The 16,601-nt window shown below is 40.6% G+C and overlaps 1 protein-coding gene across 7 annotated transcripts in view; it reads right to left on the bottom strand.

Annotated features, from left to right (window-relative positions):
- fgfr3 (fibroblast growth factor receptor 3) overlaps nt 1-16,601 on the bottom strand; it is an 81,636-nt gene that overhangs the window by 39,876 nt on the left and 25,159 nt on the right. For all 7 annotated transcript variants that reach the window (XM_044166132.1, XM_044166137.1, XM_044166134.1 and 4 more), the window contains exons 3-4: nt 12,536-12,799; nt 8,567-8,620 (exon numbers count right to left, since the gene is read on the bottom strand). In XM_044166132.1, coding sequence (XP_044022067.1) covers nt 8,567-8,620; nt 12,536-12,799 — 318 coding nt within the window. The remainder of the gene's footprint in view (nt 1-8,566; nt 8,621-12,535; nt 12,800-16,601) is intronic.

Genomic DNA, 16,601 nt, shown 5'->3' with positions numbered 1-16,601 from the left:
CTGAACACATTGTTTTCTTGGCATCATAATCAGCCACACACACACTCGGTCAAAGAGAAACACACACTGAGTTTTTAAACAGTCTCTCTCCTGATGTGTGGTCCTCCTCCTCCTCCTGCTGCTGCTCCTGAACTCATCTGGGCCTGAAAACACTGTCCTGCTGCTGCTGGTCCTTCAGCCACGATGACGTTTTTAGCCCAAAATAGACGCCAGTGTGGATTCAGCACGAGCTGGGGCGCTTGTCTCCATGGTTTTGTCCCAAAAACACACTGAGGTTTATTCGCTGAACTTTAGCTGCTAAGTGCTAACTGCTGTGTTTCTGTACAAGATCACCTGTCAATCAAACTGAGTGGGCGGTGCTATGATGTTCTTCCTCTGATTTTCTGGCAATTAAGTTTCTGTAAGTGGTGCTTGGTTTTTTGTCTGTTGAGAGACGTCAGCAATTGCTGCTCATGCTAACCACTTGTTCCTCTTGTACTTATTCCACACACAAAAAACACTAAGGCAAAGGCAAAAACTATTTTTTAAAGGAGCAGAGCGGGTATCAATAGATTTTCACCTTTTTTTTGTCTTCAGGCAACTAAAATTTGTTGTTCTTTTGGAAATTAACAGTAAACAACATCCTTTTGTGGAAATCAGAGCTCAGAATATTCTTCAGGTAATCACAGGTGAAGAGACAAATGGGCTAAAAATGCAGATAAAGAATCAAACCAGAATCAAAGCTAAAAGTAATTATGAAAACAAGAAATGTTTAAGCTGCAAACTCGATTTTTTTGAAAATTCAGAGTGAACATTTTTGAAAAATAAAAAACTTAAAATGAATAAAAACTAAATAAAGATATGTTCATTCCAAATGAAAATAGATTGTTATTTCTTGTAGAGGTGATTTCCTTATGTGGAGTCATTTTATTTTGGTCACTATTGTGGTACAATAGCACACAGCCAAGAGTTTTCTTTCTAATGCTTCAAAATGGTGACACGTGTGATTTGTTGGCTCCACAGATTCTCCACAGCTTACTTTAAGAGGCTGATACAGGCACCGGTAGAAAAAGTAAAAAGGGCAGCCTCTTCCAATTCAGAAACAGCAGTCGATATTTGGATTTCAGCATGTTTTTGATTTACTGTGGAGTCCTGCTCTGTACGCTCAGAAACACACAGGAATCCCATCCCATGTCTAATTAGCTGGATGGTATTTCCTCAGCAGAGGGGAGTGGGATTTTCTAGGAGGGAGGCGGGGGGACCGGAGCAGATACCCCTCAAACCCCACAGGGATGGGGTCTGGAGATAACCCTGCCCTGCGTGGACATGCAGTCTATAGTGGAAATTGGTTTACCATAAGATGTTCCCTCAGCTCAGCAGTTACAGTGTCATGTCCACCTGTCAGCTGCAGAGGTTAACCAAGGAGGGGAATCTCTCTGGGAGCCTAAAAATACATGCATGTAGTCCTGTTTGTTCAGTAGAGTAGAATCACTAAACTCCGACAGGCAGAGGTCAGTCGGCAGGAGGAGTTCTATCCCATTCACACCACAGAAACTCTTACGCCTTCACACACACTAGCACACATTCACTAGATATATTTACTGGGAAAAAGTATTCTATTACAGTTACCAGTATTGTTATCAGTTAGTCATCCAAACTCAGTGATATATTCCAGGTACTTTTAGTTGGTTTTAGATTACAGAAAATGATTTGACAGCAAGTACAAAAGTCAGGATATATATTTCAGGTTTTCATATAACCACAAGTTCTGCTGCTACTTAAATAGCTGTTTGATTTTCCTTCTTTCCCTTTCAAAGTTGGACAAGATACCACAAGTATGACAAGGAGGTGATATTTTCAGTGACTTTGGTTGTTTGTCTGTTAGAGGGTTATCTCAAAATTGCAACTAATTTCAATGAAATTTGGTGGAAAGTTAGGCCAGGGGCCAAAAAAAGAAATGATTACTTTTGGTGGGGATCCAGGATTTTTTCTAATGATTTTTTTTCTTGCAAGATAGGGCTTTTTATTTTTAAAATGTTCAATATTTTCCCAATGAAGTACTGCACATGCAAATCTGGCACATGTATCTCATGCTTGTCTGTCGCTGTGTGTATTTTGATGCAGATCCAGATGCTGATAAAACATTTCTAAATACTTTCTCTTATTATAAAATAACACGTTTAGAGGATTGTGCAGCCGTGGCAGGGGTATGCACTGTCTAAGTGCTTTTTTGTTAACAAAATAGAGTATGATTACATTTTCATTGTATTTGGATAAAGCATTGCCATTACAAGTGTTCTACACATATGAAAACACACACACGCACACACACACAACCCCTGCAGCTCTCAGTTCACTTTTCCTCTGACTGCTGGCTCTGTGTTGCGGGTCACAGGAGCGTGACTGTGGCACTCTATCAGCCCAACTTCAGTGTAACAGCAATTAGCTGAAGCAGGACACACTGCGGTGCCGATCGCTACGGCACAAGGCCCTTCAGCCCTCAGACACTGATCTGTGGAAAAGGAGGTGGGGGGGTCTAATTGTGTAATTGTATAATTTGCCCTCGCTGACGCCTGCGAGCACACAGGCAGATTTCATTACAGATTACACTGGGGCTCTTTGAAGGCACGCTGCCCCGGAGGGCCTGCAGGGACTCAAGGCAAACAGAGTCGGAGGAATGGTGGCTGCGGAGCAGTGTAGCGTGGCCCGGCGTCCGGCTCTCTGCTCTCCTGCCAGGGTAAACAAGGAGGCTGCATAGCTCAGGAGGACAGCACAGCACAGATTAGGCTCTGTTAACATTCCTCCCCTGACACACACACTGCCCTTTCACTTCACACAGGCTCTGAGTGTGTACACTTTCCACACTGCAAAAAATACTCACTTTAATAACTCATATTCATCGTGTGAGGGCGGGCGATGGTTCTATCTTTGACCTTTTATTTGCTCTTCTGTCAGGTCCACGTGATCTTGAAACTTGTTGTATTTTACTAGTGGGTTTGGCCATTTTCAAACATATTCTGAGAGGTCAAAAGGGGAGGAACTTCTGGACATTTACAAGTCAAAACAGGTTAAATATTTTCTACTGATGAACGCAGACTGCATCTCTCATAAGGGATGATGTTGCTCATTTACATGCCTTGTGTACTCCTGTATTCACTATTGATATCTTAAAACGTTTTTTAAAGCAAATGTCCGTCCAGAGGGTGGGACAGTTTCACTTTTTTTTACTGCAGTTTTTTCGTGGTACCGTTACTTTCCAAATATTTCAAGACGATGCAACCTTGATAAGAATGCATTGCATTGGAAACAAATTTCAGGACAATAAATGACAGCAATTCATAACTAGTCAAGACATGTTGTGTTTGTTGGTAATCATCCATGATGACTGAATGGTGACCATGCCCCTTCTTACGACCTTTTCAGGCATTTTAAACCAAAACTTTTTACAGTTTATTTGCATATGTATTCTGACTTATATTAATATGGCCTTTCCTAAAGCAGATTTCATGGGAGATTTTCCTTATTTGGTAATGTCATTATCTGTAATCATTTCCACTTATCATAACATGACATAACTTAAACTGACTTTGTGCAATTTCTGCAACCCATGTGGTTTCCTTTGTGCTGCCTGTCAGAACAGAAATGCCAAATGTCAGCGTCATAGTTTGGTCAAGAACATACAGTGTCTCTGTGTGACAGCCTGCTTAACCTTTAGCTGCTCACTCAGTGTAGATGCCTGAGATTTAAGTGTAAACTGGAAAGATACAGAGGCAACAGACATGGCTGCTGTCTTTCTCTTTGAATAAAAATGAAACACAAATCTGGTGTCAATCTTACAAATTGGTCGATAATATCATTTGTGCGCAGCGTCATCTCCACAGGAATTACTGTGGCTGCTGGGCAGGCGTCTATCTTCTCTGCCTTTTCCCAGAAGGCCTTGGGAGACAGCTGAGCGAGTTCTGGAGGTTGGGGAAGAATGAGCTCATGACTGCAGCAGCTTGTCTGTCTTTCTCTCTGTGTGTTTGTCTCTCCTCTGAGAACAGTCAGCTGTGGCCAGCAGCATCATTTCAACTGGCAGCTACAGCGACAGCTCAGAGTGACTTAACTCCTCAAATCTTCTCTTTTTTGTGCCATCTTTTCTCTTCTCTCACTCTGCAATTTTCTCTGTCTCGCTGTCAATCAGCAAATGTTTTCTATCCCCTCTCCCTCATTAATGGCCTGACTCTATCACCATCTCCACGTCTCTATTATCGTCCTCTCTGCATGTGAATGTCCGCTCACCGACAGGGACTCTCCGTCTGGTTGTGTGGCTCGTCACATGGCTCCTTCCTGCTACAGCCGGCTAATTAGCGGTGGCTTAGCCGACATTAAGCAGCGATAGGGGTTTAACGTTTCTGGGCTAATCCCTCTCCTTTTGGCCAGGAAATCGGAGCCTCGTATGTCATGAGGTAGACTTACATCCAGAGATTAAGTCTGGCAGTCTGAGGCTATTTACTGGCATTCAGGATGTCTGCCGTAAGCTGCTGCCACTTCGGCCTGTTTAGAAAACACTCCAGGCAAAGTGAAGCTGCGCATTCAAACACATTCAGGTTTTACATTGCAGGTGTTAAGATTTTCCACAGCGACTTTCAGTACAAAGACAGCAACAGAAAGCTTTCTGCAGTGTTACTCTACAGCTTATTCTGCTGCTTTCTTCTATAATCTCTCTGGATAAGAGCACCAGCTCAATGCCTTAAAGAAAAAGGCAATACTATATGAATATGAAGCTAGATTACACCTGTAATCCTCCAACATCCGTTGAAAGTGATAGCACCAAGACAAAGAATATAACAGACATTCCTGTGTTCATTAAATGATTGAGTGCTTGAGTACACTGAACACTACAATAAGAACAAAAATGATTATTTTTAATTTCAGACTCGTAAAATAAGAGAATTAGGAAAAAATTATCATTATTGATCTGCAGTATAACTGGGCCTCTTATTTTTCCAAGCACCAGTCTTACTAACAGTTGTTACTTGTTTTTGACAGTCTGTCTTTCTCAAACCTCCTTTTGCATGCTGTCATCAGCAACAACTGCCTCATTAAAATACAGATTTATTTCCTGTCTCCTAACAGTGAGGAAATCCTTCACATAACAAATCGCAGAGAAAGGGAAAAGCAGCAGCAGCTCCCCAGAACATTTAACAATTTCAACATCAACAGAAACCTCATCTTAAATGGAAATGCCTTTTTTGTTGTAAAAGTAAAAAAATAGCAAGTTTTGACATGATGTCTTTACTAAAAGCACATTTTTATGTTTGTTTTTTTGGCATTTTTGCTTTTATTTTGATACTAGAGAGGTGACAAGAAATGAGGGAGAGACAGATTGGGGATGACAACAAAGGTCCCCAGCTGGACTCTAACAGGAGACGTACACTCAGTCGCCAGTTTATTAGGTACACCTGGCTAAAACTAAATCCTACCTTCATGGAGGTTATGATCAGTTTTTGCTGAAACAGTTTTAGACAGGTGTTCATTCAACTGAATGATCATTTTGGAGACTGCAGTTTGTGGTGCTAACGAATTGTTTTGCATTATACTGACAGGTGTTTCTATTATTTTATATTTATATCAATGAGGGTAGGCTAAATAACAGAAACACCGCTCTGTATACTCACTGTATAATGCAATACAGTTCAACAGCACCACAAACTACATCCTCCAAAATGGCCATATTTCAATTCTGGGTTTTTTTTGTGGTATTTTTTTGTTTTCTTTTATCAAAGCACCTTTATCCTGGCAGAAGCCAGTGCTGTGTTGTCATTTTAGTAATGAAAATCTCTCTTTTTGCCAGCCAGTCCATCTTTTCACATGTCTATCGCTCACCATTTAATTATTGTAGTTGGATGTCAATAGATTGGGTAAAACATTAATGGCATTAATGACAATGCAGCATTTGAGCCGTTTCAGCAGCCGCAGCGTGAGCCACTGCCACTGAGTATTTTATTTTGAGTGGAGTGTGACGACACTTGATTTGGTCGGAGCTTTGTAGTGACGTTTACAAAGGGGCTTTGATTTTGGTTGGGTGTCTGCCTGTCGCTCTGTCACCAAAACAGTTCCATATTTCGCTTCTGGCACCAATTTTTGTCAAGCAGTTAAGGTGGACTGGGATTCAGTTCGAGACACGATGGACTGTTTGACAGTGCTGGCAAGTTTTGGCTGCTTTTTCCACTGACAGCTGCAGTACACTGTCAAGATGTAGACCCGTCTGATCGAATCCTTCTTCTTTGAACTATTGTGAACGGTCAAAGTATGCAAACAGTTATAAAATTCTGTGGAAAGTTACGCATTTGCAACGGTATAAACATAACTTAAATCCATTCTCAATCCCAATCTCTCTCTTTCTGTAGGTTTCTCCGTTTCTGCGTTAGGCTCTCTATTGTCTCCCCCGCTTCACTTTTATCCCGTCATCTCTTCCTCTCGCCGTATTTCCATCATTTCATTTCTCTTATTTTTTTTCGTCTCTGACTGTTTGCGCCTCACCTTCCGCTGTCTCCCTCCGTACGGTACAACAAAGTAAGCACAGTGTGGCGCCTGGCTGGTCGAGAGCCCGCCGAGGGATGGAGACGCTTTCTGTCTCTCTGGAGTCATGCTAGCTGACAGTGTAAAGAGCGTGTAAAGCGCACGCAGCCAGCAGAAGCCATCTCTCATCGTTCTTTGTTCACCTGCACCGGAACTCTGCACGTCTCTGAATGCCAAAACAGCTCACATCACAACAGGGCGCTGAGAGGGGTGTTACCCGCCGGAGAAGCAGCGGCTTTTGATGTGTGCGAAGGCGGTGTTTAGTTTAGTGCTCTGAGGAGAAGCTTTGATGTGAGCACAGCAAGACAGTGAGCAGTTATAAGAGCCATATAATTCCAATTACAGATATAAAACTCTAATCAGTTAAATAAATCCAATGATAGTCACGCAGTTGCCAATAAAAGCTCCTTTCTAAGCAATTCTTGTGGCTCCTACTGAAAGAATCTTTTATCACAATGACAAGTGAAATGAGTCCAAGTTCTAAAATACAGATTGTTGACATAAATAATGGGAAGAGACCATTTCTGTTCCACGAGAGGACTGTGTAACTACAGCACACACACTTTGCTCGCACTTTTCATCGTGTAATAAGGTTTGCTAATAATCCAGGGCTAGCAACACCAAAATTCCTAAAGTAACTGGAAGGTAGAGAGATTTGATTAGGAATCAGAAGGTCTATAACCTTTGGAACTACATGTCTGGAGGCAAGTATCATGTTTTGTTTGAAAAAATACTTGACAGTAAAGTATTGCTAACTGTCCATCTATGTTTAAGCTATTTTTTAATTAAATTACAGTCAGGTAAATATGTATGTAAATTAGGTTCATTTATGAGGAATGTTTTTACTTTTGTTCAAGTAACTTACACTTGCACTTCATTCCTGCTGGGTGCCATTGTTTTGTCAATAATGTATTGAGTATATTGTTTGTACTTTATACTAAGTAATCATGGTCTCCAGTAAAAGCTGCTAAAAATCATAATCTGAAATTTTAAGTAAACGAAACAACCGCGGTTCAGTTATGGTTATGATGAGTTCAGTGAATTAATATCCAGCTTTTCTTACTGTATGCACAACCTTTAATATCAATATATCCCATATAGGGATAAAGTTTTATTTTTTACTGCTTAAAACCTATCATTTTGCAATCAAAGGAAAATGGAACAATATAACATTTACACAAAGCTGTGTCTTCTTTACCCTGACTTTAACCCACGCACAGCAGTCAACAGCTCCCATTCGCAGGTTCATTCAGCGTCTGCGTGGCAGGTGCTGCTCATTAAGCTTAACAACCAGTTCATGCTGCCTTAATAGAAGTCAGGTTGTATTTTTGACATGAGAGTTCGAGAACACATTAATGCTTTAAGTGTTTAAGTGCTAAGAATATTGTTGCTAGGTGACAAAACAGCTGGAGGTTGCTTTGTTCTCTTGAAATGGGGTGTGTGTGTTTTTTTTTACATTCCAATGACATGTTTAGGAATAACAAAAGAGTACACAAAAACTGAAAGTAAAAGAACAAAAACATTTTCAAAAATCAGCGTACGTCACAATTTGTGAACTTTAAGCTGTCAGAAAATTTCTACTGATGAAGTTAACAAATGGAAACAACAGCCGACTTTTAGGCACCTTCCGAGTTAGGGACTGAGTTAGGAAGCTACGACCATGGTTAGGGTTGGTGAAACAGAATTTTGGTAGTTTGAAGGTTTTTTGGTGAAGATCATTGTTAAATATGAAAAATGTATACAGATTTTAGTTTCTTCCTGTTTCTAGTTGTGTCCCCTCCACTTCATTTTTCTATTTTGAGCCAAAGTTCTTTTGCTTTTCAAGTTATTGGCTTCGTAATGATAACTTACCAATTTCACACAAGGTTGTTTACCATGAGCTCATAATGCTGTCAGTTTAGTCTGACTCATTAACCATCGCTTTAAGCAGGAACGGCTCTAAAATATTGCCTTTCCTTACACCAAATGACATTGTTTAACTCAAAAAATGTAGTTAAAATAGTAATTAAGAATTCACCATTACCTGCATCTTCTGGATCTTCATCATAATCTTCATCATCACCAGACGATAGAGAATCTTAAAAAGAAAAGATAAACAGAGGGGAATTAATATTTAGATTTTAAAAAATGGTGGACAAATCTGATTTTGCATCTGCACTCATTCATCTGGACAACTTCTTTATTTTAATAAAATGTCTTTATTCTTTAGACTACTATGTTAACCATTAGATAACACAAAAATGACATCTGGAAAGCCTGTAGCCCACAATTTATTTTGTGCAAGACAAGAGGAAAATAAAGAGGGAAAAAAACTGAGCAGGAATTTTGTGCATGTGAAATGCCCAGTGGAGATTAAATGATGTGTGTTCACAAACAAGTATGATTAGACAAATGTGCACACAGATACACACACACACAAGCATATGCATGAATGCATATTAAAACTGACTCTGCTCATTGAGAAACTCATGAATGACTCTACAGTTCTCTGTGGAGTGGCGGATCGCTCAGATATTAGAACCAAAACATTTCCACAGACGTTAACGTACTGCTGCGACACGCTTGTGTGCACGCTCGTGTGAGTGTGTGTGTGTTCGCATGTGCAGACACACACATACAAAAACAACTCTTTCTATCTTTGCAACACACACTAACTCTTGCTAACAGTTAGCGTGTCAGATGACGTCTAATTATTCTCCAGCCACAGATAACGACTGTTTAGATTTGCTGTATCACACATTTTCACGGTGCCGTTAATTATTTTCAATCTGACCTTGAAATTTTCTGGTTCAGCTCCACAAGTCTGGTTAATGAGAGCCAGCTGTTACCTCGACAACCCCGGTGAGCTAAAACTGCTCCTGAAACTCCTGACTAGCAGGTTTTAGTTTTTATTATTTGACACCTCAGTCCACGACTCCACTCTACTATTGTGGTGCAGCTCAGCAGAAAGAAGCTAGTTTGACTCTGAGATTACAGTCTGGATGAGCTCCATCATTGCAGAAATGACACCAACTTTTTCAAAAACTACTGTGGTTATTAAAATAAACCTTACAATAGAAAAGCAGGGGCACTTCAGACAACAAGACTAAGAGTGCTAGCGACTCTGTGAGGCTGCACTTGAGCTAAATGCTAATGTTAGCCTGCTAACATTTTCATAAATGTGACTGAAAGCTCCAAAATATTTCCAGTAAGTGAATCTTATGCTACACTTTTTTTTTCTCAAATTACAATTTTTGAGGTCAATAATGAACCTTCAAGCTCAATAAATTCAATCTCAAGCTCAATTTGTTTTAGTTTCCGAATAAGTGATTCAGCTGATTTGGTGGAACTGGGGATTTGTATATAATCTGTTGCTTGAAAAATTGTGAAAACAAGACTACTTTAGGCAATGGCTTTTCCAATCAAGATGCAACTTGTGTGTTGCAATACAGACTGGTGCCAAAGACAAGACAGTTTAATCTGTCCCAGTAAATTGGAAAACAATTATCTTAGCATAGTATAACTAAAACTAAAACTGATCTACAACCCGGTATATACAAGATATTTCACAATTTTTACAGCAGTCTCTGATAGCTCTACAGAGAATTATGTTGCTACAAAACTTGTAAACAAAAGTTGCTCATTTTCATACATTTCATGTTGCAGATAACTTCTTTCATCCCCTCACATTACAGCACCATGCTTCCAACATGTGTACTGTGTGTGTGTACATTATGAGCTGGCCGCTCTCCGCTGTCTGGACGCCGCCCAAGTGCTAAATCTGATACCGCTCCTAAATATCTGACACCTTACTCAAATATTTGAGGAAAAACACAATAGTCCATGTGTGTTTTAGATGGAGCTGAGGCTCTGTGTTTAGAGTAGAGGGAGGAGAACGGGCATTACGGGGAGAGAACAGGATATTGCAGTCACATACTGTAAAACGTCTGACTTCACAAGTAATTTAAACATGTACTGAGTGTTAAAATGATATGAAATGTCTGACAATGGGCTGTGATGAATTCACTTCCTGTGTGGTTTTTCTCCTGAAAAATGTTGAGCTGGAAGCATATGCAGTTATCTCACCTCGATGGGAGATTTTTTTTGCTCGTTTAAAAGGAGAAAAAAATTCAGATTTTAAAGCTGCACATGACTTGGAAAGATGGATGTTTTCTTCCTTTTTAAATCAGTGATGTGGGGAGTGTGTCCCCCTGCAGTCTGTGGGTCCAGGAAGAGAAGCTGCCCACCTCTGATCGGTCCTGGAAAAGGCCATTTTCTCCCCGGTTTGCAGCCAAGCACATGAATCTGTGTGTGTGTGTGTGTGTGTGTGTGTGTGTGTGAGAGAGGAGGTGGGGGGTGAGTTGAGAGGGAGCAAACTCTCTCATTTCTTGCCACCCCATCTGTTTTCAATGATGAAATGTTTCGAGCTAATTGCTTTCTAATTAGTTGTCAATAACAGGCTCAGCTGGTGTCCATGAGTTTTACGGGAAAAAGCCGCCAGACTTTTAAGCTACTTTTAAGCTACTGCTTGCTGCCTTCTGACCCCCCCACCCACACTCCCCCCCCTCACCTCCTCTCCACCTGCATTCCTATTAGAGCTCTGTTTGCATCACACACTTGTTTAAGACGTTACTCATCCCCTCATACGATAATGAATTTCACCTTTGACTGTGCATCAGGAGGGGGAATCTGTGTGAAACTTGGCTGGGTGTTAGCCGGTGAAAGTCTGTGCCTTGTGTGATGCTGTATGTGTGTGTGTGTGTGTGTGTGTGTGTGGATATGTGTGTGCAGCTTGGCAGGTAACTAACCGGGAGTTGAAACCGAGCAGGAGGAGAACATAATAGAACTTTCCTCCTGAGCTAAGTTTTCACTGTTTTTCTACGAAGCGTTATGAAAAGCTGTCATGTCGAGACATCACTGCTGTAACTGTTCGACTATGTTTATTGATAGGAAATACTTTGATTCTCAGTTGTCTGTCAGATGGGCAGAAAAACCGAGGCAGGTTCGATTTTCTGAGAGCACCACAGGGTGCAGCCAAAGTGTCTGTTTCCATTGGAGCTCTGCTAGTGACTCAAGTATCTTAAACAATAAGTATGCCCTTCGTTTTATATTTTATTGAAATGTCACTGAAAATGTGATTTACATCTCTTACATCTTTTTCCACATTTTGAAACTGCATGGAAACATGGCTGTCTATTTCTGTAGTTAATGCTTATCTAAGTACTTATCAATATATTTTTGCTTAAAGGTTTATGCGGTGACTTAAATGAAAAAGTATTTGAAACGTTTTACTAGTGTATTTGATGTAGTGTTTCCCAACTTTATTGGCTTGTGACCCCTTAAAATGAATCAATATTCACACGTGATGCCTCATCACAGGTTATGGCAGTAGTGTGGATAGTAACTGTGAGCAGTTCAGCAAAAGAGTGACTGTTTTCCCTCACAGATTTTTAAATTGAAAGGAATTTAAGAGGGCTGAAGAGGGGAAAGTTACCTAGAATTTCACAAGAATAAAACTAAATAAGAGAAATGACAGAAACAGAGATTATTTTGGAGTAGGAATATGTAGTTAAAACTGTTAATCGTAGAAAGTAGTTTCAGTCGTAGTCATCTGGACACTGTTTTTCAGAATCAAGACGTTTGGCTCCCATCCGGAAGTCATTCTCAATTGTGAATGACTTCCGGATGGGAGCCGAAACGTCTTGATTCTGAAAACAGTGTCCAGATGACTACGACTGAAACCTTTTCTACGATAGAACACTCCTGGACGAATGAGGGACTACACCGTCTTAAAACTGTTAAATCATCTCATGAGCAATTACTGGACTAATATGTGACCGATTCCAACCCCCTGTCCAGGGTCTTGCTATTTCCTACACAGAGCTTAAATAAAAAATTACAAATTTAACATGCTCTAGTAAAATATCAGCAAAGCATCAGCATTGCAATGGATATTTCTTCCCCCTTCTCTGCAAGGACTAAAGCTTTAAACTCACTCTCCTGTTGCTCTCACCTGTCACCCGGATGGTGTAGTTGCTGAGCAGTGTGTTGCTGTGGGCGAGCCGGCACGAGTAGACGCCCGAGTCCTCGTACGACACGTTGATGATGCGCAACATCCTCTGGCCCAGTCTCGTCCGGTTGCTAGGCACCAGCCCAGCGCCATCTTTGAACCAGACGACGGGCTCTGAATGGTCTTCCAGGTCACATGACATTTCCAGGGTGTCCCCCATGCCCAGAACATAGTCCTCCAGGAAGGCTGTCTCGCTGGACACAGAGTCTGCACACAAAAAGAAGACATAGTGGGTTATTATGAGAAAGGGTGTTTTGTTTTCACCATATTTCATGACACAGCCAACTCAATGTATGATTTTAAATCTGTGTTCAGTACTTAACCCCATCTTGTAATCCTCTTTCAGTTTTAATGCAAATTCATGATGTAACAAAAACATACATTTACAGATGACTCACAGGAGTCATCGGGGAATTCTAGTCGTCATTTATCAAGTAAAAATTCCACATATTCTCTGGTCCTGCTTCTCAAATGTGAAGATTTGCTTCTTTCTACCTCCATGGTTGGATACTTCTTTCATTATATATCTCTGTAAACTGAATATTTAATAGTTTCGAAAATTGAGGTGGTCAAAATGACATTTTATAGTATATTGTAGAATTCTAATAATTAAGGGTTTAAGATTTTGTATAAACACCTTCTTCCTTTTCCCACAGTATTATTAAGAGGCAAACTCACAGAGTTTTCTCAGTATAAGAAAAGACCCCCCCTCCTTCTGAAACAAAGAGGCAGTGATACAGAATTATCCGCAGACCCGCTGGCGAGCTATCAGCTAATCTGCCTCTGGAAATCAGAAAAGTGCAACTTTTTATTCCAGCACGAAAAAGGAGACAGATCTGGGCTGTGTGGAAATGAACCTCCCCTTCTCTCCAACCTTCCCTGTCAAACACCAGCTCATTTACTCCAGGAGCTCCCTGTGCCAGCTTGGTTAGAGCCAGGGAAAAATCAACATGTTTACAAGCTTCACTAAGGATGCCGGCCTCCGCTGAGGATGGAGAAGAGATGGAGAGACACGTCTGGATAAATAAACAGTTGGTCCCCTTGTGTCTCCTCTCGTCCTTCCATCAGAGGTGTCTTCTCATCCAGACCTCAATTACACATCATCGCCGTCATGTAGAGACAAAAAAGAAGACCCCATGCACACTCTGGTCACTCTGGCAACCATTCAAGGGAACACCACGATGTACACAAACACAAGAACATTTATGTGCACACAGACGCATGCATACTTTCACATATGCAAGCATGTAGCGCAAACAATGCTGTGAAAGTCTTTCAATGAGCTGCTTGGGCAACAGAGTACACAACACACACTTGTTTGCACACACAAATGCACTCTCACCCACCCATGGGAAAGACTGAATGAGGTGTGTTAAGAGTGTGATTTATGATGGCAAACACACCCACTGTTGACCCGCTGAAAGGGCAGCGGCCTTACAGAGGCTCACTGACAGGCAGCGAACGTGAACAGCCCCTCTCACAGACAGCCTCGAACTGAGATTAGGAAATTGGAGTTGAGAGGCAAGGTTGAAATCAAGAGCAGCCCAGACAAGACAATCTTCACGGGGAATACATAATAGGTGCTCTAAATTATAGATGGGCTCTTTCAATGTGAGGCAGGCTGCTGGTGCGGACGAATGAAAGCCAAGGAGACAAATGCACCCTCACAGACAGAGGTACTGTTTATGTGCGAGAACCAGCAGGTAATGCTGCCAGAGTTCAAGAAACATGTCTGTATGTCGGCATATTGTCAGCCCTACAAAATCAAACTGCAGAGGCAGAAGTAGTGTCCACAATGGAAAAATACTCCTCCATTACAAAAAGTACTCATTGTGACTAACAGTCCAATCGATACATGTCATGTGTTAATGCATTAGTGATAGAAATCCACAAAATTGGACATTCAAAAGTAAATAAAACCTTGAAGATCGTTTGTCTCTTTAGTATCCACTAAAGATGAAAAAATATAACAAAAAACCGCTAAGAACTACTGTCAAAAAGTTACTGTGTCATTGAGTAAAAAGCACACCATTTTCCTCAGAAATGTGCTGTAGGAAAAGTCTCTTCTGCCTGTTTCATCTCAGCCTTGAATACTTCAGACATGCTTAAAGATTATCTTCTATGTACTGCAGGTCTTAAATAAAGTGAACTGAATAGATGAGTTATGAATTATTTTCTTATTACACCCATTAAAAATACTGCAGATGCTAAGTCAGTACGCGGCTGTGCAGTTCTCTGCATGGCCTCTGGCTTTGACAACAATATTTACAACACCCTTTTTTTCTTTTAAAGCAAAAAGGCCCATTCAGGAAAAGAAAAACACTGAGGCGAGGGTGCACAGAGCATAAATTCAAGCCCAGCATGAATGGCTCTCTACCTTTGTGTATTAGTTATGAACTCTGTGAAAGAAAAGGAGAAAATAGGTCTTAGAATATCTTCAAGTCTTAAACATGGGGAATTGGGCTTTATGGGGTAGATATAATAATCTCCAGAGACTCATAGCTCACTTTGGCTTTATGGAGCTCGAGCATTCGAGCACAACCTCCTCTGGCAGCTCTGAATGAGCAGCAGCAGCACAGAGTCTTAACTAGAACTGTTACTTTGTATTAGGCACATATTTCCTGCATAAAGGGTTAGTTCACCTAAATTACAAAAACATATTTTCTCACTTACACCCAGTGGTATCTAACCATGCAGATTGTTTCAGTTTTATGTGCTGAGGTTTTTTCATATTCGTCTTTAATGTTTTTTATGTATTATTTTTCTTTTTTTTTTGTAATTTGGGTGAACTGACCCTTTAAATACCAACCAGTATATTGAATGAAAGAAAAGTAATTACATTTTTGATTAGAGTGAGAATTATTTTATTTGCCAAGTGCAATATTTGGCACAAAATTAGCCTTCTTTGCATAAATCTGTTATAATTCTCTATATTTATACATGTTCTTAAAGCATACTGTGCCCTCATTTGTGTGATCCTGTTGTAAAATGAATATTTTTACTTTGATCCTGGGAAAATAGATAGGAGGAACGTTTGTGCACCGCTTGGATGTTTACGCTGCTAGAGGCTAAACAAATGCAATTTACAGAAAGAACAAAAAAAAAAAAGATACATCCCTCATACATTAAAAAACACCATTTCTCAGGTGTCACACAAAAGAGCAAAGCCCCCTGTCTTTGGTCACCGCCAATGACAAAATATCTGTTTCTGCTTCAGATCCTGCACTTTGAAATGCAGATTTGAATGTGGAAAAAAAGCTGCTTTGAATAAAAGCGGATGTGGTTTGAAAGTCTTCACTTTGTGCCACTGCACAACCTTTCAGGACAGATCTACCAGCCGCTGAGCTTTAGTAGAGACTGTCGCTGCCTTGTTGTACTTTTCAAGTGAACGTCCTGTAGTATGGTCACAGGTTTGATCACGTTGATGAGAGACAGTTCTTTGAAATGTGGTCATGTAAGTGTGTCACAGAGAAATATGCAAAGAGAGGAATTCCCAATTAGTAAGTGAGAAATTTAAATTCCTAAAGAAATTCCAGCTGCTGTGTGTCCAGCTGTGGAGGACTGTGTTGTTGTACTGAGCTCCAAGGGAATGTGTGGAACTGAATGAATGTGAAACAGGGCGATACTCAGTCACCTTCCTCTGCATGTGAGTAAAGGTATAAAAAAAAAATCAAAGCTACAACAGCTATTTTTTCAAAGTGGAGGTTAAAATCAAACTGGGCCAGTTTGTCTCTTGTGGTTCTGTGCATCTGACAGTGAGGCTTAATGAACCTGGGAAGACTAGAATTAGGTCCATATTTTGACCACAGGAAGTTTTCCAGAAACCCTAAAGGAACTCAGAATCTTTACCGGCATTTTGACAGGCTCCTGAAAGAATATTTTAGGTGGCCCAGGAACTATTGGGGTGCAGTTAGCAAGAACTGACCTTTGCTTATTGGTCAAACACAAGCCAACTGCAACAACATGTGTATGGCATTATTCAGACAGTAATCAAACACCAGTCACCAGT

Source organism: Siniperca chuatsi, linkage group LG15, assembly GCF_020085105.1.
Source record: "Siniperca chuatsi isolate FFG_IHB_CAS linkage group LG15, ASM2008510v1, whole genome shotgun sequence".
Taxonomy (NCBI): domain Eukaryota; kingdom Metazoa; phylum Chordata; class Actinopteri; order Centrarchiformes; family Sinipercidae; genus Siniperca; species Siniperca chuatsi.
Note: the sequence above shows the minus strand (reverse complement) of the source record. Positions and strands in the feature narration are given on the sequence as shown.